This window comes from Salvelinus alpinus, chromosome 2 (genome assembly GCF_045679555.1).
Source record: "Salvelinus alpinus chromosome 2, SLU_Salpinus.1, whole genome shotgun sequence".
Lineage (NCBI taxonomy): Eukaryota > Metazoa > Chordata > Actinopteri > Salmoniformes > Salmonidae > Salvelinus > Salvelinus alpinus.
This window is the reverse complement of record NC_092087.1, coordinates 86,525,371-86,552,422: the sequence shown is the minus strand read 5'-3', so window position 1 is coordinate 86,552,422 and position 27,052 is coordinate 86,525,371. Positions and strand designations below refer to the sequence as shown.

General features: G+C 45.9%; 1 protein-coding gene across 2 annotated transcripts in view; it reads left to right on the top strand.

Moving 5' to 3' along the window:
- Window positions 1-27,052, top strand: part of LOC139544764 (slit homolog 1 protein-like) — a 122,200-nt gene that overhangs the window by 60,919 nt on the left and 34,229 nt on the right. For both annotated transcript variants that reach the window (XM_071351985.1, XM_071351984.1), the window contains exons 5-11: window positions 13,868-13,939; window positions 14,026-14,097; window positions 14,348-14,419; window positions 16,970-17,133; window positions 17,525-17,672; window positions 22,090-22,161; window positions 25,175-25,246. In XM_071351985.1, the coding sequence (XP_071208086.1) occupies window positions 13,868-13,939; window positions 14,026-14,097; window positions 14,348-14,419; window positions 16,970-17,133; window positions 17,525-17,672; window positions 22,090-22,161; window positions 25,175-25,246 (672 nt within the window). The remainder of the gene's footprint in view (window positions 1-13,867; window positions 13,940-14,025; window positions 14,098-14,347; window positions 14,420-16,969; window positions 17,134-17,524; window positions 17,673-22,089; window positions 22,162-25,174; window positions 25,247-27,052) is intronic.

Genomic DNA, 27,052 nt, shown 5'->3' with positions numbered 1-27,052 from the left:
CTGAGAGAGTGACAGCTTGTGTCTCTGAGAGTGTGACAGCTTGTGTCTCTGAGTGTGACAGCTTGTGTCTCTGAGAGAGTGACAGCTTGTGTCTCTGAGAGAGTGACAGCTTGTGTCTCTGAGAGTGTGACAGCTTGTGTCTCTGAGAGTGTGACAGCTTGTGTCTCTGAGAGAGTGACAGCTTGTGTCTCTGAGAGTGTGACAGCTTGTGTCTCTGAGAGAGTGACAGCTTGTGTCTCTGAGAGTGTGACAGCTTGTGTCTCTGAGAGAGTGACAGCTTGTGTCTCTGAGAGAGTGACAGCTTGTGTCTCTGAGAGAGTGACAGCTTGTGTCTCTGAGAGTGTGACAGCTTGTGTCTCTGAGAGTGACAGCTTGTGTCTCTGAGTGTGAGTATCAGACATCCAGACAACGTCTGTGTTAGGGGCAGAGTTGACGTGTTAGTCGGGTTCACATTCCAGTGGCACATGCCTGCAGGCACAGAGATGGTGTGTGTGTGTGTGTGTGTGTGTGTGTGTGTGTGTGTGTGTGTGTGTGTGTGTGTGTGTGTGTGTACAGGTGTGTGTGTACGTGTGTGTGTGTGTGTGTACAGGTGTGTGTGTACAGGTGTGTACGTGTACATGTGTGTGTGTGTGTGTGTGTGTGTGTGTGTGTGTGTGTGTGTGTGTGTGTGTGTGTGTGTGTGTGTGTGTGTGTGTGTGTGTGTGTGTGTGTGTGTGTGTGTGTGTACAGGTGTGTGTGTGTGTGTACAGGTGTGTGTGTGTGTGTACAGGTGTGTGTGTACAGGTGTGTGTGTGTGTGTGTACAGGTGTGTGTGTACAGGTGTGTACGTGTGTGTGTGTGTGTGTGTGTGTGTGTGTGTGTGTGTGTGTGTGTGTGTGTGTGTGTGTGTGTGTGTGTGTGTGTGTGTGTGTGTGTGTGTGTGTGTGTGTGTGTGTGTGTGTGTGTGTGTGTGTGTGTGTGTGTGTGTGTGTGTGTGTGTGTGTGTGTGTGTGTACAGGTGTGTGTGTACAGGTGTGTGTGTGTGTAACAGACAGGGGATTCCAAGTGCAGGAAGTGTGAACTCTGTGCCCCAGGTCAGAGTGGTTATGATATATTACCAACTAGAATGAGCAATGTGTGGTTCCACGGTCGACTGTAAGTTGCCTCCAGAATGACCCGTCTAACAGTTTAACAACATGTCTCCTCTTTCCTGTTGTACATCTCTGTCTGTCTGTCTGTCTGTCTGTCTGTCTGTCTGTCTGTCTGTCTGTCTGTCTGTCTGTCTGTCTGTCTGTCTGTCTCTCTCACGAATGACTTATTCAAGGTGTGTGTCAGTCTGTGAAGGGTTAAAAGGGGAACAGACAGAGTTTAAAATGGAGATCAAATATTTAGAGGTTGTCGGGGGTGACACCGTCTGACTTGGCCGTCTGCCCTCCCTGTAAGGAGAGGAGGAATGTCTGGGGGTGAGAGTAGAGGTCCAGCAAGGGAGTCTAGAGATGAAGGATAAGGAGAGAAGACAGGAGGTGTGATGGAAGGGAGAGAGAAAGGAAGGGAGAGGTTGGGATGGAGGGAGAGAGAGTGGAAGGGAGAGGTTGTGATGGAGGGTGGGAGGGCGGGAGAGAGAGGAAGGGAGAGGGTGGGATGGAGGGAGAGAGAGGAAGGGAGAGGTTGTGATGGAGGGTGGGATGGAGGGAGAGAGGAAGGGAGAGGTTGTGATGGAGGGAGAGAGGAAGGGAGAGGTTGTGATGGAGGGAGAGAGAGGAAGGGAGAGGTTGTGATGGAGGGAGAGAGAGCAAGGGAGAGGTTTTGATGGAGTGTGGGATGGAGGGAGAGAGGAAGGGAGAGGTTGTGATAGAGGCAGGGAGAGGTTGTGATGGAGGGAGAGGTTGTGATGGAGGAAGGGAGAGGTTGTGATAGATGGAGAGAGAGGAAGGGAGAGGTTGTGATGGAGGGAGAGAGGAAGGGAGAGGTTGTGATGGAGGGAGAGAGGAAGGGAGAGGTTGTGATGGAGGGAGAGAGAGGAAGGGAGAGGTTGTGATGGAGGGAGACAGAGGACGGGAGAGGTTGTGATGGAGGGAGACAGAGGACGGGAGAGGTTGTGATGGAGGGAGAGAGAGGACGGGAGAGGTTGTGATGGAGGGAGAGGTTGTGATGGAGGGAGAGAGAGGACGGGAGAGGTTGTGATGGAGGGAGAGAGAGGTTGTGATGGAGGGAGAGAGGAAGGGAGAGGTTATGATGGAGGAAGGGAGAGGTTGTGATGGAGGGAGAGAGAGGAAGGGAGAGGTTATGATGGAGGAAGGGAGAGGTTGTGATGGAGGGAGAGAGAGGAAGGGAGAGGTTATGATGGAGGAAGGGAGAGGTTGTGATGGAGGGAGAGAGGAAGGGAGAGGTTGTGATGGAGGAAGGGGGAGGTTGTGATGGAGGGAGAGAGAGGAAGGGAGAGGTTATGATGGAGGAAGGGAGAGGTTGTGATGGAGGGAGAGAGAGGAAGGGAGAGGTTATGATGGAGGAAGGGAGAGGTTGTGATGGAGGGAGAGAGGAAGGGAGAGGTTGTGATGGAGGAAGGGGGAGGTTGTGATGGAGGGAGAGAGAGGAAGGGAGAGAGTGTGATGGATGGAGAGAGAGGAAGTGATGGAGGGAAAGAGAGGAAGCGAGAGGTTGTGATGGAGGGAGAGAGAGGAAGGGAGAGGTTGTGATGGAGAGAGAGAGAGGAAGGGAGAGGTTGTGATGGAGGAAGGGAGAGGTTGTGATGGAGGAAGGGGGAGGTTGTGATGGAGGGAGAGAGAGGAAGGGAGAGGTTGTGATGGATGGAGAGAGAGGAAGTGATGGAGGGAAAGAGAGGAAGCGAGAGGTTGTGATGGAGGAAGGGGGAGGTTGTGATGGAGGGAGAGAGAGGAAGGGAGAGGTTGTGATGGATGGATGGAGAGAGGAAGGGAGAGGTTGTGATGGAAGGTAGAGGTTGTGATGGAGGGAGAGAGAGAGAGGAAGGGAGAGGTTGTGATGGAGGGAGAGAGAGGAAGGGAGAGGTTGTGATGGAGGAAGGGGGAGGTTGTGATGGAGGGAGAGAGAGGAAGGGAGAGGTTATGATGGAGGAAGGGAGAGGTTGTGATGGAGGGAGAGAGGAAGGGAGAGGTTGTGATGGAGGAAGGGGGAGGTTGTGATGGAGGGAGAGAGAGGAAGGGAGAGAGTGTGATGGATGGAGAGAGAGGAAGTGATGGAGGGAAAGAGAGGAAGCGAGAGGTTGTGATGGAGAGAGAGAGAGGAAGGGAGAGGTTGTGATGGAGGGAGAGAGAGGAAGGGAGAGGTTGTGATGGAGGAAGGGAGAGGTTGTGATGGAGGAAGGGGGAGGTTGTGATGGAGGGAGAGAGAGGAAGGGAGAGGTTGTGATGGATGGAGAGAGAGGAAGTGATGGAGGGAAAGAGAGGAAGCGAGAGGTTGTGATGGAGGAAGGGGGAGGTTGTGATGGAGGGAGAGAGAGGAAGGGAGAGGTTGTGATGGATGGATGGAGAGAGGAAGGGAGAGGTTGTGATGGAAGGTAGAGGTTGTGATGGAGGGAGAGAGAGAGAGGAAGGGAGAGGTTGTGATGGAGGGAGAGAGAGGAAGGGAGAGGTTGTGATGGAGGAAGGGGGAGGTTGTGATGGAGGGAGAGAGAGGAAGGGAGAGGTTGTGATGGATGGAGAGAGGAAGGGAGAGGTTGTGATGGAAGGTAGAGGTTGTGATGGATGGAGGGAGAGAGAGAGAGGAAGCGAGAGATTGTGGGAGTTGGTGAGAGAATGGAGGAGGTTGGCGGTAGGGGGTGAGAGTGAAAGGGGGAGTTACTCCTCGGTGAGTACCCTGGTGAGTCTGGGCTTGAGAAAGAGGGAAGTTAATAACAGTAATACAGGGAAGGTGTGGGGCGAGAGAGGAAGAGAGTGGGAGGGGAAGGGAAGGTGTTTACCTTTCTCACCCTTAACTGAGCACAGTTAGAGAGAGAGAGAATAAGATGATGCTCTCTCTCACCCGCACGCATACTACGCACGCATACTACATGCACACACCACAGACACACTACACACACCACAGACACACTACACACACCACAGACACACTACACACACCACAGACACACTACACACACCACAGACACACTACACACACCACAGACACACTACACACACCACACAGTGAGAGGAAGGGAGAATGTATTTCACCATGGACACTAATCTAACATGCCAGGCATCTAGGGAGAAACTAATGAAAGACAACCTTTGGATGACACATAACATTAGGCAGCATTACACACACACACACACACACACACACACACACACACACACACACACACACACACACACACACACACACACACACACACACACACACACACACACACACACACAGACACACACACACACACACAGACACACACACACACACACAGACACACACACACACACACAGCGGGCCCAGCTGTGACCAAACCTCATAGTCTCCGTGTCTCTCCTGTAAACATAATATCCAGATGGTACCACATCGTGTCCTAGCAACAGAGCGCCTGTCGAGGCATCTCCAATTGTGTGTGTGTGTGTGTGTGTGTGTGTGTGTGTGTGTGTGTGTGTGTGTGTGTGTGTGTGTGTGTAATGCTGCCTAATGTTATGTGTCATCCAAAGGTTGTCTTTCATTAGTTTCTCCCTAGATGCCTGGCATGTTAGATTAGTGTCCATGGTGAAATACATTCTCTCTTCCTCTCACTGTGGGATGCCTGACACACACACACACACACACACACACACACACACACACACACACACACACACACACACACACACACACACACACACACACACACACACACACACACACACACACACACACACACACACACACACACACACACACACACACACACACACACACACACACACACACACACACACACACACACACATACACACACACACCTGGAACCACTTGGGCAACTGGGCATGGAGTATCAGTGTGAACGTGAGAAGGAGCTGTGAGAAGATACAGTGGTGAGGAGAACAAGAGGAATGGGGTTCTGAAACCCAGTCCAGCTGTCTTGTTCAGAATCAGCTAGTTCCTCATATCACCTCTACAGCCTTAGAGAGAGACACACACAGAGACAGAGAGACAGAGAGAGACACACAGAGAGAGAGACACAGAGAGACAGAGAGAGACACACAGAGAGACACACAGAGAGACAGAGAGAGACACACAGAGAGACAGAGAGAGACTCACACAGAGACAGAGAGAGACACACAGAGAGACAGAGAGAGACACACAGAGAGACAGAGAGAGACTCACACAGAGACAGAGAGACAGAGAGAGACACACAGAGAGACAGAGAGAGACACACAGAGAGACAGAGAGAGACACACAGAGAGACAGAGAGAGACACACAGAGAGACAGAGAGAGACTCACACAGAGACAGAGAGACAGAGAGAGACACCGAGACAGAGACAGAGTGAGACACACACACAGAGATAGAGACACCGAGAGAGAGACAGAGAGAGACACACACAGAGAGATAGAGAGACACCGAGAGAGAGACAGAGTGAGACACACACACAGAGATAGAGACACCGAGAGAGAGACAGAGAGAGACACACACACAGAGATAGAGACTCGTACATTTCCTCAATGAAAACAATGTACTGAGCAAATGTCAAATTGGCTTTTTACCAAATTACCGTACAACAGACCATGTATTCACCCTACACACCCTAATTGACAACCAAACAAACCAAAACAAAGGCAAAGTCTTCTCATGCTTTGTTGATTTCAAAAAAGCCTTCGACTCAATTTGGCATGAGGGTCTGCTATACAAATTGATGAAAAGTGGTGTTGGGGGTAAAACATACGACATTATAAAATCCATGTACACAAACAACAAGTGTGCGGTTAAAATTGGCAAAAAACACACACATTTCTTCTCACAGGGTCGTGGGGTGAGACAGGGATGCAGCTTAAGCCCCACCCTCTTCAACATATATATCAACGAATTGGCGCGGGCACTAGAACAGTCTGCAGCACCCGGTCTCACCCTACTAGAATCCGAAGTCAAATGTCTACTGTTTGCTGATGATCTGGTGCTTCTGTCACCAACCAAGGAGGGCCTACAGCAGCACCTAGATCTTCTGCACAGATTCTGTCAGACCTGGGCCCTGACAGTAAATCTCAGTAAGACCAAAATAATGGTGTTCCAAAAAAGGTCCAGTCGCCAGGACCACAAATTCCATCTAGAGACCGTTGCCCTAGAGCACACAAAGAACTATACATACCTCGGCCTAAACATCAGCACCACAGGTAGCTTCCACAGAGCTGTGAACGATCTGAGAGACAAGGCAAGAAGGGCATTCTATGCCATCAAAAGGAACATAAATTTCAACATACCAATTAGGATCTGGCTAAAAATACTTGAATCAGTCATAGAGCCCATTGCCCTTTATGGTTGTGAGGTCTGGGGTCCGCTCACCAACCAAGATTTCACAAAATGGGACAAACACCAAATTGAGACTCTGCATGCAGAATTCTGCAAAAATATCCTCCGTGTACAACGTAGAACACCAAATAATGCATGCAGAGCAGAATTAGGCCGATACCCACTAATTATCAAAATCCAGAAAAGAGACGTTAAATTCTACAACCACCTAAAAGGAAGCGATTCCCAAACCTTCCATAACAAAGCCATCACCTACAGAGAGATGAACCTGGAGAAGAGTCCCCTAAGCAAGCTGGTCCTAGGGCTCTGTTCACAAACACAAACACACCCCACAGAGCCCCAGGACAACAGCACAATTAGACCCAACCAAATCATGAGAAAACAAAAAGATAATTACTTGACACATTGGAAAGAATTAACAAAAAAACAGAGCAAACTAGAATGCTATTTGGCCCTAAACAGAGAGTACACAGTGGCAGAATACCTGACCACTGTGACTGACCCAAACTTAAGGAAAGCTTTGACTATGTACAGACTCAGTGAGCATAGCCTTGCTATTGAGAAAGGCCGCCGTAGGCAGACATGGCTCTCAAGAGAAGACAGGCTATGTGCTCACTGCCCACAAAATGAGGTGGAAACTGAGCTGCACTTCCTAACCTCCTGCCCAATGTATGACCATATTAGAGAGACATATTTCCCTCAGATTACACAGATCCACAAAGAATTTGAAAACAAATCCAATTTTGATAAACTCCCATATCTACTGGGTGAAATTCCACAGTGTGCCATCACAGCAGCAAGATTTGTGACCTGTTGCCACAAGAAAAGGGCAACCAGTGAAGAACAAACACCATTGTAAATACAACCCATATTTATGCTTATTTATTTTAACTTGTGTGCTTTAACCATTTGTACATTGTTACAACACTGTATATATATAATATGACATTTGTAATGTCTTTCTTGTTTTGAAACTTCTGTATGTGTAATGTTTACTGTTAATTTGTATTGTTTATTTCACTTTTGTGTATTATCTACCTCACTTGCTTTGGCAATGTTAACACGTTTCCCATGCCAATAAAGCCCCTTGAATTGAATTGAATTGAGAGACACACACACAGAGATAGAGAGAGACACACACACAGAGATAGAGACACCGAGAGAGAGAGAGAGAGACACACACACAGAGATAGAGAGACACCGAGAGAGAGACAGAGAGAGACACACAGATGGTGAGAGACCAATTAGGATCTAGCTAAAAATACTTGAATCAGTTATAGAAGCCATTGCCCTTTATGGTTGTGAGGTCTGGGGTCCGCTCACCAACCAAGAATTCACAAAACGGGACAAGCCAAATTAAGACTCTGCATGCCGAATTCTGCTAAAATATTGTCTGTGTTCAACGTAAAACACCAAATAATGCCTGCAGGGCAGAATTAGGCCGATACCCTATAATAATCAAAATCCAGAAAAGAGCCGTTAAATTCTACAACCACCTAAAAGGAAGCGATTCCCAAACCTTCCATAACAAAGCCATCACCTACAGAGAGATGAACCTGGAGAAGAGCCCCCTATGCAAGCTGGTCCTGGGGCTCTGTTCACAAACACACCTCACAGAGCCCCAGGACAGCAACACAATTAGACCCAACCAAATCATGAGAAAACAAAAAGCTAATCACTTGACACATTGGAAAGAATTAACAAAAAAACAGAGCAAACTAGAATGCTATTTGGCCCTAAACAGAAAGTACACGGCGGCAGAATACCTGACCACTGTGACTGACCCAAAATGAAGGAAAGCTTTGACTATGAACAGACTCATAGCCTTGCTATTGAGAAAGGCCACCGTAGGCAGACTTGGCTCTCAAGAGAAGACAGGCTATGTGCACACTGCCCACAAAATGAGGTGGAAACAGGAACTGCACTTCCTAACCTCCTGCCAAATGTATGACCATATTAGAGACACATATTTCACTCAGATTAGACAGATCCACAAAGAATTCGAAATCAAACCCCATTTTGATAAACTCCCACATCTACTGGGTGAAATTCCACAGTGAGCAATCAGCAGCAAGATTTGAGACCTGTTGCCACAAGAAAAGGGCAACCAGTGAAGAACAAACACCATTGTAAATACAACCCATATTTATGTTTATTTATTTTCCCATTTGTATCAACACTGTACATAGACATAATATGACATTTGAAATGTCTTTATTATTTTTGAACCTTTGTGTGTATAATGTTTACTGTTAATTTTCTATTGTTTATTTCACTATTGTCTATTATCTATATCACTTGCGATGATCAGGTAGAGATGAGGGAGGGAGAGAGATGATCAGGTAGAGATGAGGGAGGGAGAGAGATGATCAGGTAGAGATGAGGGAGATGATCAGGTAGAGATGAGGGAGGGAGAGAGATGATCAGGTAGAGATGAGGGAGATGATCAGGTAGAGATGAGGGATGGAGAGAGATGATCAGGTAGAGATGGGGGAGAGAGAGATGATCAGGTAGAGATGGGGGAGGGAGAGAGATGATCAGGTAGAGATGAGAGATGATCAGGTAGAGATGGGGGAGGGAGAGAGATGATCAGGTAGAGATGAGGGAGATGATCAGGTAGAGATGAGGGAGATGATCAGGTAGAGATGAGGGAGGGAGAGAGATGATCAGGTAGAGATGAGGGAGATGATCAGGTAGAGATGAGGGAGGGAGAGAGATGATCAGGTAGAGATGAGGGAGGGAGAGAGATGATCAGGTAGAGATGAGGGAGATGATCAGGTAGAGATGAGGGAGGGAGAGAGATGATCAGGTAGAGATGAGGGAGGGAGAGAGAGAGATGATCAGGTAGACATGGGGGAGGGAGAGAGATGATCAGGTAGACATGGGGGAGGGAGAGAGATGATCAGGTAGAGATGAGGGAGGGAGAGAGATGATCAGGTAGAGATGGGGGAGAGAGAGATGATCAGGTAGAGATGTGGGAGGGAGAGAGATGATCAGGTAGAGATGAGGGAGGGAGAGAGATGATCAGGTAGAGATGAGAGATGATCAGGTAGAGATGGGGGAGAGAGAGATGATCAGGTAGAGATGAGGGAGATGATCAGGTAGAGATGAGGGAGGGAGAGAGATGATCAGGTAGAGATGAGGGAGGGAGAGAGATGATCAGGTAGAGATGAGAGAGATGATCAGGTAGAGATGAGAGAGATGATCAGGTAGAGATGAGAGAAATGATCAGGTAGAGATGAGGGAAGGAGAGAGATGATCAGGTAGAGATGAGAGAGATGATCAGGTAGAGATGAGGGAGGGAGAGAGATGAGAGAGAGAGATGAGGGAGGGAGAGAGATGATCAGGTAGAGATGAGGGAGGGAGAGAGAAAGCGAACACACATTTGACCTTAGATCCATATATTCATGTTCTATATCTCTCCCCAAAATCCATTTACACCCTCTCCATCTCTCACCCCCTTTCTCACCCTCCAATTCTCACATCTCTCTCTCTCAAATTCCCATATCTGCCCCTCTCTCTCTCTCTTTCTCTCTCAAATTCACATATCTGCCCCTTTCTCTCTCTTTCTCTCTCAAATTCCCATATCTGCCCCTCTCTCTCTCTCTCTCTCTCTCTCTCTCTCTCTCTCTCTCATGACTCCCTGCTGTGTGTCTGTCTATGTGTTGGTTCACTGACTCTGACCTCAATCTGAAATGGAGCAGAAAAACTGTGCGTGTGATCGCAACCAATCTCTCACCCACTCCACTCCCTCTCTCATTTTATCCATCCTTCTCTCACGCTTTCTCTCTCTCTCATACACTCTATCAGTCCCTTTCACCCATTATCCATCTAGCAGTGTTCCTCTTTCCTTCTCTATATCCATCCCTCACTTTTACTCACTCCATTCCACTCTTCCACTATATCCATCATTCTCTTTTCATGTTCTCTCAATCTATCACCCTCTACACTCCCCTCTCTCAATCTATCACCCTCTACACTCCCCTCTCTCAATCTATCACCCTCTACACTGCCCTCCTTCAATATATCACCCTCTACACTCCCCTCCTTCAATCTATCACCCTCTACACTCCCCTCTCTCAATCTATCACCCTCTACACTCCCCTCTCTCAATCTATCACCCTCTACACTCCCCTCTCTCAATATATCACCCTCTACACTCCCCTCTCTCAATCTATCACCCTCTACACTCCCCTCCATCAATCTATCACCCTCTACACTCCCCTCTCTCAATCTATCACCCTCTACACTCCCCTCCTTCAATCTATCACCCTCTACACTCCCCTCCTTCAATCTATCACCCTCTACACTCCTCTCTCTCAATCTATCACCCTCTACACTCCCCTCTCTCAATCTTTCACCCTCTACACTCCCCTCTCTCAATCTATCACCCTCTACACTCCCCTCCATCAATCTATCACCCTCTACACTCCCCTCTCTCAATCTATCACCCTCTACACTCCCCTCTCTCAATCTATCACCCTCTACACTCCCCTCCATCAATCTATCACCCTCTACATTCCCCTCTCTCAATCTATCACCCTCTGCATTCCCATCTCTCAATCTATCACTCTCTACACTCCCCTCCTTCAATCTATCACCCTCTACACTCCCCTCCTTCAATCTATCACCCTCTACACTCCCCTCCTTCAATCTATCACCCTCTACATTCCCATCTCTCAATCTATCACCCTCTACACTCCCCTCCTTCAATCTATCACCCTCTACACTCCCCTCTCTCAATCTATCACCCTCTACACTCCCCTCCCTCAATCTATCACCCTCTACACTCCCCTCCTTCAATCTATCACCCTCTACACTCCCCTCCTTCAATCTATCACCCTCTACACTCCTCTCTCTCAATCTATCACCCTCTACACTCCCCTCTCTCAATCTATCACCCTCTACACTCCCCTCTCTCAATCTATCACCCTCTACACTCCCCTCTCTCAATCTATCACCCTCTACACTCCCCATCTATCACCCTTTACATTCCCATCTTTCCATCTATCACCCTCTGTGGGCTGCTCTGATAGTCTCTGTGGGCTGCTCTGATAGTCTCTGTGGGCTGCTCCGATAGTCTCTGCGGGCTGCTCCGATAGTCTCTGTGGGCTGCTCTGATAGTCTCTGCGGGCTGCTCTGATAGTCTCTGCGGGCTGCTCTGATAGTCTCTGTGGGCTGCTCTGATAGTCTCTGTGGGCTGCTCTGATAGTCTCTATGGGCTGCTCTGATGGTCTCTGTGGGCTGCTCTGATAGTCTCTGTGGGCTGCTCTGATAGTCTCAGCGGGCTGCTCTGATAGTCTCTGTGGGCTGCTCCGATAGTCTCTGCGGGCTGCTCCGATAGTCTCTGCGGGCTGCTCTGATAGTCTCTGCGGGCTGCTCTGATAGTCTCTGGGGGCTGCTCTGATAGTCTCTGTGGGCTGCTCTGATAGTCTCTGCGGGCTGCTCTGATAGTCTCTGTGGGCTGCTCTGATAGTCTCTATGGGCTGCTCTGATAGTCTCTGCGGGCTGCTCTGATAGTCTCTGCGGGCTGCTCTGATAGTCTCTGCGGGCTGCTCTGATGGTCTCTGTGGGCTGCTCTGATGGTCTCTGCTGGCTGCTCTGATAGTCTCTGCTGGCTGCTCTGATAGTCTCTGCGGGCTGCTCTGATAGTCTCTGTGGGCTGCTCTGATAGTCTCTGTGGGCTGCTCTGATAGTCTCTGTGGGCTGCTCTGATAGTCTCTGCGGGCTGCTCTGATGGTCTCTGTGGGCTGAATGCGCACACACCTGGGTACACACACACACAGACAAACAAACATAGACAACCCTGTGGTTCCCCTCTCCACGGCAAAGGGAAGAGTGCCAGAGTATACCCAAGCTGTAGTAGGCCCTCCCTGGGGTGGCTCAGTCACCGCGGGCCCAGGCTTCCTGCCGGCGTCTAGGCCCCAGGGCCGGAGGAACACATTAAGATAACATCATGATGGAGACCTAGTGGTAATGTTGTGGAACAGACAGAGAGAGAAGAGGGAGAGAGACGGAGGGATGGAGAGAGGAGTGGTAGACTGAAAGGGATGAAAATAGAAAGAGAGAAAAAGGGAGGGAGAACAAGGAGAAGTGCGTGAGCGATAGAGAGGGAGACAGAGGAAGAGAGAGAGAGCCAGGGGCCCAGTCCCTAGTTCCTGGTCTGTGTGTGTACTTTACATGACCAAACACAGTGCGATAGAGCAGATAAGACTGGTCTCTGGGTGGAAACACAGCCACCAATTACTCAACTGTCTGCTCTAAACTGCTCTACACTGATCAACACCGTCTGCTCTAAACTGATCAACACTGTCTGCTCTACACTGATCAACACCGTCTGCTCTACACTGATCAACACTGTCTGCTCCACACTGTCTGCTCTACACTGATCAACACTGTCTGCTCCACACTGATCAACACTGTCTGCTCTACACTGATCAACACTGTCTGCTCTAAACTGATCAACACTGTCTGCTCTACACTGATCAACACCGTCTGCTCTACACTGATCAACACTGTCTGCTCCACACTGTCTGCTCTACACTGATCAACACTGTCTGCTCCACACTGATCAACACTGTCTGCTCTACACTGATCAACACTGTCTGCTCTACACTGATCAACACTGTCTGCTCCACACTGTCTGCTCTACACTGATCAACACTGTCTGCTCTACACTGATCAACACTGTCTGCTCTACACTGATCAACACTGTCTGCTCCACACTGATCAACACTGTCTGCTCTACACTGATCAACACTGTCTGCTCTACACTGATCAACACTGTCTGCTCTACACTGATCAACACTGTCTGCTCTACACTGATCAACACTGTCTGCTCTACACTGATCAACACTGTCTGCTCTACACTGATCAACACTGTCTGCTCTACACTGATCAACACTGTCTGCTCTACACTGATCAACACTGTCTGCTCTACACTGATCAACACTGTCTGCTCTACACTGATCAACTCTGTCTGCTCTACACTGATCAACACCGTCTGCTCTACACTGATCAACACCGTCTGCTCTACACTGATCAACACCGTCTGCTCTACACTGATCAACACCGTCTGCTCTACACTGATCAACACTGTCTGCTCTACACTGATCAACACTGTCTGCTCTACACTGTCTGCTCTACACTGATCAACACTGTCTGCTCTACACTGATCAACACTGTCTGCTCTACACTGATCAACACTGTCTGCTCTACACTGTCTGCTCTACACTGATCAACACTGTCTGCTCTACACTGATCAACACTGTCTGCTCTACACTGATCAACACTGTCTGCTCTACACTCCTCTTCTTTTCATAGCTCTTCTTTCTACATGGATTTCACGTTGGAAAAGCTACACTTTGTTTATATTGTCTTTCCTTCTTTCTTCCATGTTTTTCTCTCTCTCTCACCCCCTCCCTCCTTCCGTCCTTCCTTCTCAGGGACCTTAGTGAGAATGCTATCCAAGCCATTCCCAGGAGAGCTTTCAGAGGGGCCACGGACATCAGGAACCTGTGAGTGACACATGCACACACACACTCTCTCTCACACACACGTACACACACTAATGGAAGCCATTATATGTGTTTTGTGTCTACAGTCAACTGGATAAGAACCACATCACGTGCATCGAGGAGGGGGCTTTCCGTGCTCTGAGAACTCTGGAGGTTCTGTAAGTATTATAGAGACTGTGTCTGTGTGCAGCTTTCTTCTCCTAAGGAATGTCAACTAATATTCTCTCCGCCTCTCTCTCTCTCTCTCTCTGTCTCTGTCTCTGTCTCTCGCTATCTCTCTCTCTCTCTCTCTCTCTCTCGCTATCTCTCTCTCTCTATCTCGCTATCTCTCTCTCTCTCGCTATCTCTCTCTCGCTATCTCTCTCTCGCTATCTCTCTCTCGCTATCTCTCTCTCTCTCTCTCGGCAGCACACTGAACAACAACAACATAAGCAGCATTCCAGTCTCCAGCTTCAACCACATGCCCAAACTACGCACCTTGTGAGTCCCTCTCCGTTTAACTACACTACCCACAATCCAACACTACTCAGTAGGACTGCCAGGGAACTTTTGACACTTAGGTGGCCGACATATCAAATTGCATGGGGAATATGTTTGGGGAGTGTTTTCCCATTGGGAAGATGTCAAAGAGACATCAGAATAGAATGTTGATGTCTGACCGACACATCAACGATATAGAACTGTAGAATGTAGAACTGTAGAATGAGCAAACGCTGTATAAACGGCATCTTCCCAATGTACCCTGTATACACCGTGCCCACGTTGGGCAGACGGGTGTGTGCTATCTGGGAACATGTCGCTCACTATGCGTCTGCTGCAAGAGAGACGTGAGAGCAGGAGAACATGTGGGTTCCAGTAGTTTTGGCGCAGCTACAGCCGACTAGCACTAATTAACACTACCTGGTTTTTACAGATCGATACTCGGAGTCAAAGTATATATACTGTATATATTGTCAAGAATAATATTGTGATATTCAACTATGGTTTTTCACATCACTACTACTCAGTGACACAGTTATTGTATAAACAGATCAGGATGAAGATACTCCTACAGGTGCAGATCTAGGATCAGGTCCCTGTTGTCCATGTGATCTAATTCATTATGATCTTAAAGGGAAAACTGATTGTAGACCAGTACTCTTACTCTGAGATGCTATAAGAATACGGACTTTGGTCACCCTTTCAGAATCTTATCCATTAGGGTGAAAACACAAAACTGACCTAAGATCAGTGTGGAAGAAGGGCAACTCTATCCTACTCTGAGTCTGACAGGCCACACATAGCCAACCCTACCAGCTCTCAGTCTCTTGTCAGAATTAGTCGTTCATCCATGTTTCCCAAACGTCAAATTTCAAAGTGTTTAAGCTTAAGTTTAGGCATTAACTCCGAATATTTAAAGTAAGGGTTATGTTCAGTTATTAACTGTGAATATTTAAGATAAGGGTTATGTTCAGTTATTAACTGTGAATATTTAACGTAAGCATTATGTTCAGGTATTAACTGTGAATATTTAAGGTTAGGGTTATGTTCAGGTATTAACTGTGAATATTTAACGTAAGGGTTATGTTCAGGTATTAACTGTGAATATTTAACGTAAGCGTTATGTTCAGGTATTAACTGTGAATATTTAAGGTAAGGGTTATGTTCAGGTATTAACTGTGAATATTTAAGGTTAGGGTTATGTTCAGGTATTAACTGTGAATATTTAAGGTAAGGGTTATGTTCAGGTATTAACTGTGAATATTTAATGTTAGGGTTATGTTCAGGTATTAACTGTGAATATTTAATGTTAGGGTTATGTTCAGGTATTAACTGTGAATATTTAAGATAAGGGTTATGTTCAGGTATTAACTGTGAATATTTAAGGTAGGGGTTATGTTCAGGTATTAACTGTGAATATTTAAGGTAGGGGTTATGTTCAGGTATTAACTGTGAATATTTAAGATAAGGGTTATGTTCAGGTATTAACTGTGAATATTTAATGTTAGGGTTATGTTCAGGCATTAATTCCAAATTCTTAAAGATGTACTGTGCAGAAATCCCTCCGCCATTTCCTGGTTGCTAAAATTCTAAAAGTTTGCCTAATTTAAATTTGGGATTTAAATAAGCAAGTATATTGTATTTTCAGCTGTTTGAAGCAAAACCGTAACATGTAATTTAAGCACGGGAAGCATAGAAGTAGTGCACATAGAGCATATCTACTGCCTCTTGGACTTGTTCCAATAACAATGTCTATGTGAATTTGGTCGGGTCACCCACAAAGTGACTTATTGCAGCTTTAAGGGCATTAACTCTGAATGTTTAAGGTTTGAAATGGGCTTAAAACTAAAATATCAAGAACAACTTTCTATGGCTGGATTCGAACATGCAACCTTTGGAATCAGAGGCAGATGCCTCACCGAAATGAGCCATCCACTAGTGAGAAACACACTTCAAATACACACGTCTTGTATGAATGCCTCTGTACCCATAAACCAGTCAATCAGAGATGTAGCGCTGCCTCAGAAAGAGGCCCAGCCTCTTGGGGGGGACCCAAACCACGAGTCCCATTCTAAGGAAACGTGGTCCCCTTCCACCCACCACAGAAGGGTTGTGGGTGATTTGCTGGGACTTCAAGGCACCAAGCTCCTGTCAACAAACTGTCCAACCAATGACAGACGCCCCTGGAAATCAAACTGTTAAGCCCCTGAAAATCACACCCACACACACACACACACACACACACACACACACACACACACATAGAAACCCCTGCATTGTTAAAGCTGAGAGTTAGGGTTAGAGTATAGGGTTACAGTATGGAGGAAACTGGTTCAGACAGTGTGTGTGTGTGTGCAGATGATGGTTTGAAGTGAGAGTCTCAGTGAGAGATGGGTAAGTGATCCCCCCTCCTCTCTCTCTCCTAGTGGTTACCCTCTACTCCAACCTCTCTGTGTTTTTCAGAGGGTTGAGAAAGCACAATACACATTTCCTTTGACATCCTGGTACATTGGACAATAAACCTCCTCCTTCCTCGTCCTCTCCCTCCAGTCGTCTCCACTCTAACAGTCTGCGGTGTGACTGTCACCTGTCCTGGTTGTCTCCCTGGCTGAGACAGAGGCCCACCCTGGGTCTGTACACACAGTGCAGCTCCCCTCCAACCCTCAGGGGACTCAACCTGGCTGAACTGCAGAAGAACGAGTTCACCTGCTCAGGTAAGGCAGGGGTCAGGGGTTAGAGTTTACCTGTAGAGTTCACCTGCTCAGGTAAGGCAGGGGTCAGGGGTTAGAGTTTACCTGTAGAGGTCACCTGCTCAGGTAAGACAGGGGTCAGAGGTTAGAGGGTAGAGTTTACCTGTAGAGGTCACCTGCTCAGGTAAGACAGAGGTCAGAGTTCACCAGCTGAGATACAGCACTAGAATTTGTGTGGAGCGTTTCTATGCCATGTCTTTCCCTTGGTATGACTTATTTACTGTCCAGAAATCACCTGGTATTTACATAGCAACTAATAATCACACAATAATACACAATAATCACTCTCTCTCATTCTAAACTCTCTCTCTCTCTCTCTCGCTCTCTCTCTTTCTCACTCGCTCTCTCTCTCCAGGTCAGAGTGACAGTGCGTTTGTCCAGCCGTGTAGCCTGGCGTCTGGCTCCTGTCCTCCCATGTGTTCCTGTAGTAACAACATCGTAGATTGTAGAGGCAAGGGCCTCACTGCCATACCTGCTCACCTGCCTGAAGCCATGACCGAGATGTGAGTACTGCACGCGGTCAGCATGACCACACACGGTCAACAAGTCCACAAAGCTATAACGATGGTTTATAAGATACAAGGGCCTCACTGTCGTACCTGCTCACCCCCTTGAAGCCATGACCGAGATCTGAGACAGTCGACATGGTCAGTTCATGCTCATCACCACACCTGGTCAATGTACTTACAGGTGTTAGTATTGATTTATTTGATGTATTAATTTAACCTTTATTTAAGCAGGAAATCCCATTGAGACCAATGTCTATTCTGCATCACAAAAACAGCCAAACAGTAGGGTCATTGATACATCACACACCATACAGAATACCCACACCATACAGATAAACCACACCACACAGAATAACCGCACCATATAGAATAACCACACCATACAGAATAACTGCACCATGTAGAATAACTGCACCATATAGAATAACTGCACCATATAGAATAACTGCACCATGTAGAATAACTGCACCATGTAGAATAACTGCACCATATAGAATAACTGCACCATATAGAATAACTACACCATATGGAATAACCATACAATGTAGAATAACTGCACCATGTAGAATAACCGCACCATGTAAAATAACTACACCATATAGAATAACCGCACCATACAGAACAACCGCACCATGTAGAATAACTACACCGTATAGAATAACTGCACCGTATAGAATAACCACACCGTACAGAATAACCACACCATACAGAATAACCGCACCATGTAGAATAACCGCACCATGTAGAATAACCGCACCATGTAGAATAACCGCACCAATATAGAATAACCGCACCACGTAGAATAACCGCACCACGTAGAATAACCGCACCACGTAGAATAACCGCACCACGTAGAATAACCGCACCACGTAGTATAACCGCACCATGTAGAATAACCGCACCATGTAGAATAACCGCACCACGTAGAATAACCGCACCACGTAGAATAACCACACCATGTAGAATAACCACACCACGTAGAATAACCACACCATGTAGAATAACCACACCATGTAGAATAACCACACCCTGTAGAATAACCACACCATGTAGAATAACCGCACCATACAGAATAACCGCACCATGTAGAATAACCACACCATGTAGAATAACCACACCGTGTAGAATTAATCCACCATGTAGAAAAAAAATCCACCACGTAGAATTACCACACCACGTAGAATAACCGCACCATGTAGAATTAATCCACCACGTAGAATAACCACACCAGGTAGAATAACCGCACCATGTAGAATAACCACACCACATATGACCATTCATACTGTTAATGGGCCATATAAATACAATATAATCATCATGATTGTCATTGCATATTGATATGGTGGCCCGCTGGCCAATAAGAGTGGACCAGGAATATGTCTGTGTGTCATTGGATATCCTGTATTTATATATGTATATGCTACAGTTTATCCAATCAGATGAATATGTGGCAACCTGACCAATAAGAGTGGATGTGTGTGTGTCATTAATGCATCAGAGCTGCTCTAGAAAGGATATTTCTATTCCCTGACAGCAGCTTACCACCCCGCCCCACACCGACCATGTCCATATATGGACACTTAACCCTTGACTTTTACACAGGCTCATCTCTCAACTTAACATCTCCCTGCGTTTAACCTCTTAGACCTGAAGGACACACGCACATGCACACACAGGATCATACACACACACACACACACACACACACACACACACACACACACACACACACACACACACACACACACACACACACACACACACACACACACACACACACACACACACACACACACACACACACACACACACACACACACACACACACACACACTCTTACTCAGTCAGGGAGGGAGAGGGAGAGAAAAAGAGAGAGAGAGAGAGATGGTGAGAGGAGGATGAGGAAATAGTAGAATGTGTTTGAGGTTAGGGAGAGAAAGAGGGAATTTCTAAGACTTTCTCAGAAGAATAACAGACAGAAGGAGAGAGAGACAGACAGAAGAGGAGAGAGACAGACAGAAGAGGAGAGAGACAGACAGAAGAGGAGAGAGACAGACAGAAGGAGAGAGACAGACAGAAGGAGAGAGACAGACAGAAGGAGAGAGACAGGCAGAAGGAGAGAGACAGGCAGAAGGAGAGAGACAGACAGAAGGAGAGAGACAGACAGACTGACAGGAGACAGACAGACAGGAGGAGAGAGAGACAGACAGGAGAGAGAGACAGACAGGAGGAGAGAGACAGACAGGAGGAGAGAGAGAGAGAGACAGACAGGAGGAGAGAGAGACAGACAGACAGGAGGAGAGAGAGACAGACAGAAGGAGAGAGAGACAGACAGAAGGAGAGAGAGACAGACAGAAGGAGAGAGACAGACAGAAGGAGAGAGAGACAGACAGGAGGAGAGAGAGACAGACAGGAGGAGAGAGAGACAGACAGGAGGAGAGAGAGACAGACAGAAGGAGAGCGAGACAGACAGGAGAGAGAGAGAGACAGACAGAGGGGGTTTAGTAGTGTCATGCTGTAGTCTCTGAGTGGTTTGGCAGTTTAACAGGTGAGCATTCCCCTGGTCAGCTAACGGCTCCAGTCACACAAATATGTCAAACTGTGTCTGATACCCTCAACATTTCCTGTCTCTCACACACACCGAACAAACACACACATACTCACACACACAGAACACACACATACTCACACACACAGAACACACACATACTCACACACACAGAACACACACATACTTACACACACAGAACACACACATACTTACACACACAGAACACACACATACTCACACACACAGAACACACACATACTTACACACACAGAACACACACATACTTACACACACAGAACACACACATACTCACACACACAGAACACACACATACTTACACACACAGAACACACACATACTCACACACACAGAACACACACATACTTACACACACAGAACACACACATACTTACACACATACTCACACACACAGAACACACACATACTCACACACACAGAACACACACATACTTACACACACAGAACACACACATACTTACACACACAGAACACACACATACTCACACACACAGAACACACACATACTTACACACACAGAACACACACATACTCACACACACAGAACACACACATACTCACACACACAGAACACACACATACTTACACACACACTTACACACATACTCACACACACAGAACACACACATACTTACACACACAGAACACACACATACTTACACACACAGAACACACACATACTCACACACACAGAACACACACATACTTACACACACAGAACACACACATACTCACACACACAGAACACACACATACTTACACACACAGAACACACACATACTTACACACACAGAACACACACATACTCACACACACAGAACACACACATACTTACACACACAGAACACACACATACTTACACACACAGAACACACACATACTCACACACACAGAACACACACATACTTACACACACAGAACACACACATACTCACACACACAGAACACACACATACTTACACACACAGAACACACACATACTCACACACACAGAACACACACATACTCACACACACAGAACACACACATACTTACACACACAGAACACACACATACTCACACACACAGAACACACACATACTTACACACACAGAACACACACATACTTACACACACAGAACACACACATACTCACACACACAGAACACACACATACTTACACACAGAACACACACATACTTACACACACAGAACACACACATACTTACACACAAAGAACACACACATACTTACACACACAGAACACACACATACTTACACACACAGAACACACACATACTTACACACACAGAACACACACATACTTACACACACAGAACACACACATACTCACACACACAGAACACACACATACTTACACACACAGAACACACACATACTTACACACACAGAACACACACATACTTACACACACAGAACACACACATACTTACACACACAGAACAAACACATACTTACACACACAGAACACACACATACTCACACACACAGAACACACACATACTCACACACACAGAACACACACATACTCACACACACAGAACACACACATACTTACACACACAGAACACACACATACTTACACACACAGAACACACACATACTTACACACACAGAACACACACATACTCACACACACAGAACACACACATACTTACACACACAGAGAGAGAGAGACTAACCTCCTATGTCTTACATGGGTGTAATTGGAATGAATCTCATTGCCGATGGGTGTCTCTCCCTCCCTTCTCCTCCCCTCTGTCTCCCACCCTCTCTCTTTTTTCCTCCCCTCACTCTCCCTTTTCCTTCTCTCCCTCCTAGTCGTCTGGAGCAGAATGGTATCAAGTCAGTTCCTCCTGGAGCCTTCACCTCCTACAAGAAGCTGCGCAGAATGTAACTAGTCAACCCCCTTTACTTAAAATATACCAACCACCTTCCTTCTGCCTCATCTGAAACTCAAGCTGCTGTGTTTGCAGATGATGTTACAATTCATACAGCAAGACAATCAGTTCAAAAGGTACAGCAAGGTCTACACGTAGATCTGGGAAATATCAGGGATTGGGTTTGCCAGAACAAACTTGTTTTGCAAACCAAGAAACCTACGGTCATGTTGGTCTGTTCCACCAGGAAAAGGCCAACACAGCACGGGATGCAATTAAGTATGGGGGAGTACAACGTGAGGAAGCGGTAGAAACCAATTGAGGGGTGCAGCTAGACAACTGCTTATCATGGTAATCTCAAATAACTCATCTATGTAAAAATGTAAAATAAAAGTGCATGCATGATCGGAAGGATAGCTAGATGTCTACCAGGAAAGATTCTTAAGAAAACAGCCCAAGCCTTAATTGGGAGTCAGGTTGAACTACTGTTGTGTGGTCTGGGTAAATGCATCAGCAAGTTTTAATTAGGAGGCTGCAGATTGCAAACCAGAAACCTTTTGATATATAAAAACTAGTAATACTTCAGAACCATTTAAATATAATACATTGGAAGGTTGTGCTGGACCATGGTAGATGAAGGAACCAGTCTATCTTTTCAGACTGTTAGTGTATTTATCAGGTCAATATGGCAGTGTATTATGTCTGTTTGTAACAGTGTGTTATATGTGAAAATGTGATCATATTATATATATTTTTTTTTTATGTTTAAGGACTCTTAGATTAGTCCAAATGAGCACTAAAAGATATCCTAATAAAATCAAATAAAACTCCTGACCTTCCACCTTTGACCTCTACAGTTCACACACACCCCCCTAACCCCTGTCTCCTACCCTACAGAGTGATTATATACAGTAAGAGTCTTATCTGTTATCTGCTACTGGTTTTTGGAGACCTTTAGTTGAACTCTCAGTGAGCTAAGGCGAGGGGGGGTTAAGGCAGGATGTAAGTGGAGGGTTAGCGTGTGTCTGTGTGTGTGTGTGTGTGTGTGTGTGTGTGTGTGTGTGTGTGTGTGTGTGTGTGTGTGTGTGTGTGTGTGTGTGTGTGTGTGTGTGTGTGTGTGTGTGTGTGTGTGTGTGTGTGTGTGTGTGTGTGTGTGTGTGTGTGTGTGCACACGCTTGAATTTCATCATTCTCTTCAAGTGCCGTTTCGTTGGGGGAGTTTAAACACTTGATCGATGTATATATCATAGAAGAGTGTAATTGTCTTTACGACAGCTGTTTTTAGTCAAGACTTTAGTGTTTTTTACGTAAAATGTTTTTATTGTATGTGTGTTTATAGTTTTGTTAAAACTTCTTATGGATCAAATCCCGTTAGCGGGATCGATTTGACAACATCCGATGAAAATGCAGAGGGCGAAATTTAAAAAAAAAACATTAGAAATATTTAACTTTCATACAAGTGCATTACACCAAATTAAAGCTTTACTTCTTGTTAATCCAGCCACCGTGTCAGATTTCAAAAAGGCTTTACGGCGAAAGCAAACCATGCGATTATCTGAGGACAGCGCCCAGCATACCAACACATTAAAATCAGATTTCAACCTGCCAGGCGCGACACAAAACTCAGAAATAACTATTTAATTCATGCCTTACCTTTGAAGAGCTTCTTCTGTTGGCACTCCAATATGTCCCATAAACATCACAAATGGTCCTTTTGTTCGATTAATTCCGTCGTTATATCTCCAAAATGTCCATTTATTTTGCGCGTTTGATTCAGAAAAACACCGGTTCCAACTCGCCCAGCATGACTACAAAATATCTGATAAATTACCTGTAATCTTTGTCCAAACATTTCAAACAACTTTCCTAATCCAACTTTATGTATTTTAAAACGTAAATAATCGATAAAATTTAAGACGGGATAAACTGCGTTCAATACCGGACGAAAACAAAGTGAAGAACGTTCCAGGTCGCGCGCATCAAAACATTAGAGTGCACTTGGCTGGAATAGTTCTGAATAGCTGTACTTCTTCATTTCTCTAAAGAAAAACATCAACCAATTTCTAAAGACTGTTGACATCTAGTGGAAGCTATGGGAACTGCAAGCATATTTATATTAAAACAGGTTTACCATAGAAAACCAATGGAAAACAGATTGACCTCAAAAAGAAGTTCCCTGGATGGTTTCGCCTCTCAAATCAGTTCTGTTATACTCACATACATTATTCAAACAGTTTTATAAACGTTACAGTGTGTTATATCCAAATCTACCATTTATATGCATATCCTAGCTTATGGGCCTGAGTAGCAGGCAGTTTACGTTGGGCACACTTTTCATCCGGACGTGAAAATAGTGCCCCCTAGCCTTAAGAAGTTTGTTTAATGTTGTGTTAGTGTATGTAAGTTGTTTTGTCTGAAACGTTGTTCCCCCTGCTGCTATTGGACCAGGTCTCTCTTGGAAAAGAGATGTTATCTCAATGAGAAAAACCTGTAGAAATAAAGGTTAAAAAAAAAAGTTTAAAAAATGTGCCATCTAATCCAGGAGAGGGTTTGGACCTCTGAGGCCCAACACGGGAGCTCTTCTGTCGGCTAGATTCCAGAAGACCTCCCCTTAGCCTGGTCCTCTCGTGGTTTTTCTATTCTGCATGGTTTATATCATCTCACCAAGGTTGTATGATGGATTTCCATTGCCTGCTGCATCCCAAATGGGAAATGGCATCCTATTCTCTATATAGGGCACTACTTTGACCAGACTCCTATTTGGCCTGGTCAAAAGTAGTGCACTATATAGTGAATAGTGGCCTGGTCAAAAGTAGTGCACTGTATAGTGAATAGTGGCCTGATCCAAAGTAGTGCACTATATAGTAAATAGTGGCCTGGTCCAAAGTAGTGCACTATATAGTGAATAGTGTGCCATTTAGGAAGCAGCCCCCTAAAGAAGATGTCATTAAGTGGTGACGTCAGAGAGAGTGTGAGGTCAAAGGTCATGGTTCTCACTGTAACACCGTTGTTGTTCCTTCTTTCCAGAGATCTGAGTAACAATCAGATATCAGAGATTGCTCCCGATGTTTTCCAAGGCCTGAGAGCCCTCAACTCACTGTGAGTCTGTTTGCATCAGTGTGTGTCTGTGTGTCGCCATCAGTGTGTATCTGTGTGTCGCCATCAGTGTCTGTGTGTCGCCATCAGTGTCTGTGTGTCGCCATCAGTGTGTGTCTGTGTGTCGCCATCAGTGTCTGTGTGTCGCCATCAGTGTGTGTCTGTGTGTCGCCATCAGTGTCTGTGTGTCGCCATCAGTGTCTGTGTGTCGCCATCAGTGTCTGTGTGTCGCCATCAGTGTGTGTCTGTGTGTCGCCATCAGTGTGTGTCTGTGTGTCGCCATCAGTGTCTGTGTGTCGCCATCAGTGTCTGTGTGTCACCATCAGTGTGTGTCTGTGTGTCGCCATCAGTGTGTGTCTGTGTGTCGCCATCAGTGTGTGTCTGTGTGTCGCCATCAGTGTGTGTCTGTGTGTCGCCATCAGTGTCTGTGTGTCGCCATCAGTGTCTGTGTGTCGCCATCAGTGTCTGTGTGTCGCCATCAGTGTCTGTGTGTCGCCATCAGTGTCTGTGTGTCGCCATCAGTGTGTCTGTGTGTGTGTGTGTCGCCATCAGTGTGTGTTTGTCTTTCTCTCTTTATGTCTGTGTGTCTGTCAAAATGTGTGTCTGTCCGTCTGTGTGTCTGTCTGTCAGTCTGTGTGTACTAATGTATGTGTTGACATGTCTCTGTCTGTGTTATACACATCTGTAGCATATACATGATCATGAGGGAGTGTGTGTGTACATATCATTGTGAATAATGTATAGTGTTTATATAGAGTTAAACATACAGTCCTTATGTTATGTGTCCTACTGAATCAGCCTCAATGGGAGGTCTGGGAGACAGTGTGTGTGTGTGTTTGTTTTCTGTGGGGGTCCAGGGGAGGAGGGGGGCTTGGTAGTTGGTAAGTGTCCCCTTAGGGGATAGCCCTGTCTGGGATGAATGGGACTGTGCCGTGCCTTTTAGTGTGGGTGTGTTCCAGTTCCCTCTTATGAGTAATATGAGCCAGATGGGGCCACAGAATCCTGAGCGCCATGTTGTCTAGTATTGTCATGGTGTTACTGGTGTAGTACTGAGTCTTATTCTATATGGTCTCTGCAGGGTCCTGTATGGTAATATTGTCATGGTGTTACTGGTGTAGTACTGAGTCTTATTCTATATGGTCTCTACAGGGTCCTGTATGGTAATATTGTCATGGTGTTAGTGGTGTAGTACTGAGTCTTATTCTATATGGTCTCTACAGGGTCCTGTATGGTAATATTGTCATGGTGTTACTGGTATAGTACTGAGTCTTATTCTATATGGTCTCTACAGGGTCCTGTATGGTAATATTGTCATGGTGTTACTGGTGTAGTACTGAGTCTTATTCTATATGGTCTCTACAGGGTCCTGTATGGTAATATTGTCATGGTGTTACTGGTGTAGTACTGAGTCTTATTCTATATGGTCTCTACAGGGTCCTGTATGGTAATATTGTCATGGTGTTACTGGTGTAGTACTGAGTCTTATTCTATATGGTCTCTACAGGGTCCTGTATGGTAATATTGTCATGGTGTTACTGGTGTAGTACTGAGTCTTATTCTATATGGTCTCTACAGGGTCCTGTATGGTAATATTGTCATGGTGTTACTGGTGTAGTACTGAGTCTTATTCTATATGGTCTCTACAGGGTCCTGTATGGTAATATTGTCATGGTGTTACTGGTGTAGTACTGAGTCTTATTCTATATGGTCTCTACAGGGTCCTGTATGGTAATATTGTCATGGTGTTACTGGTGTAGTACTGAGTCTTATTCTATATGGTCTCTACAGGGTCCTGTATGGTAATACTGT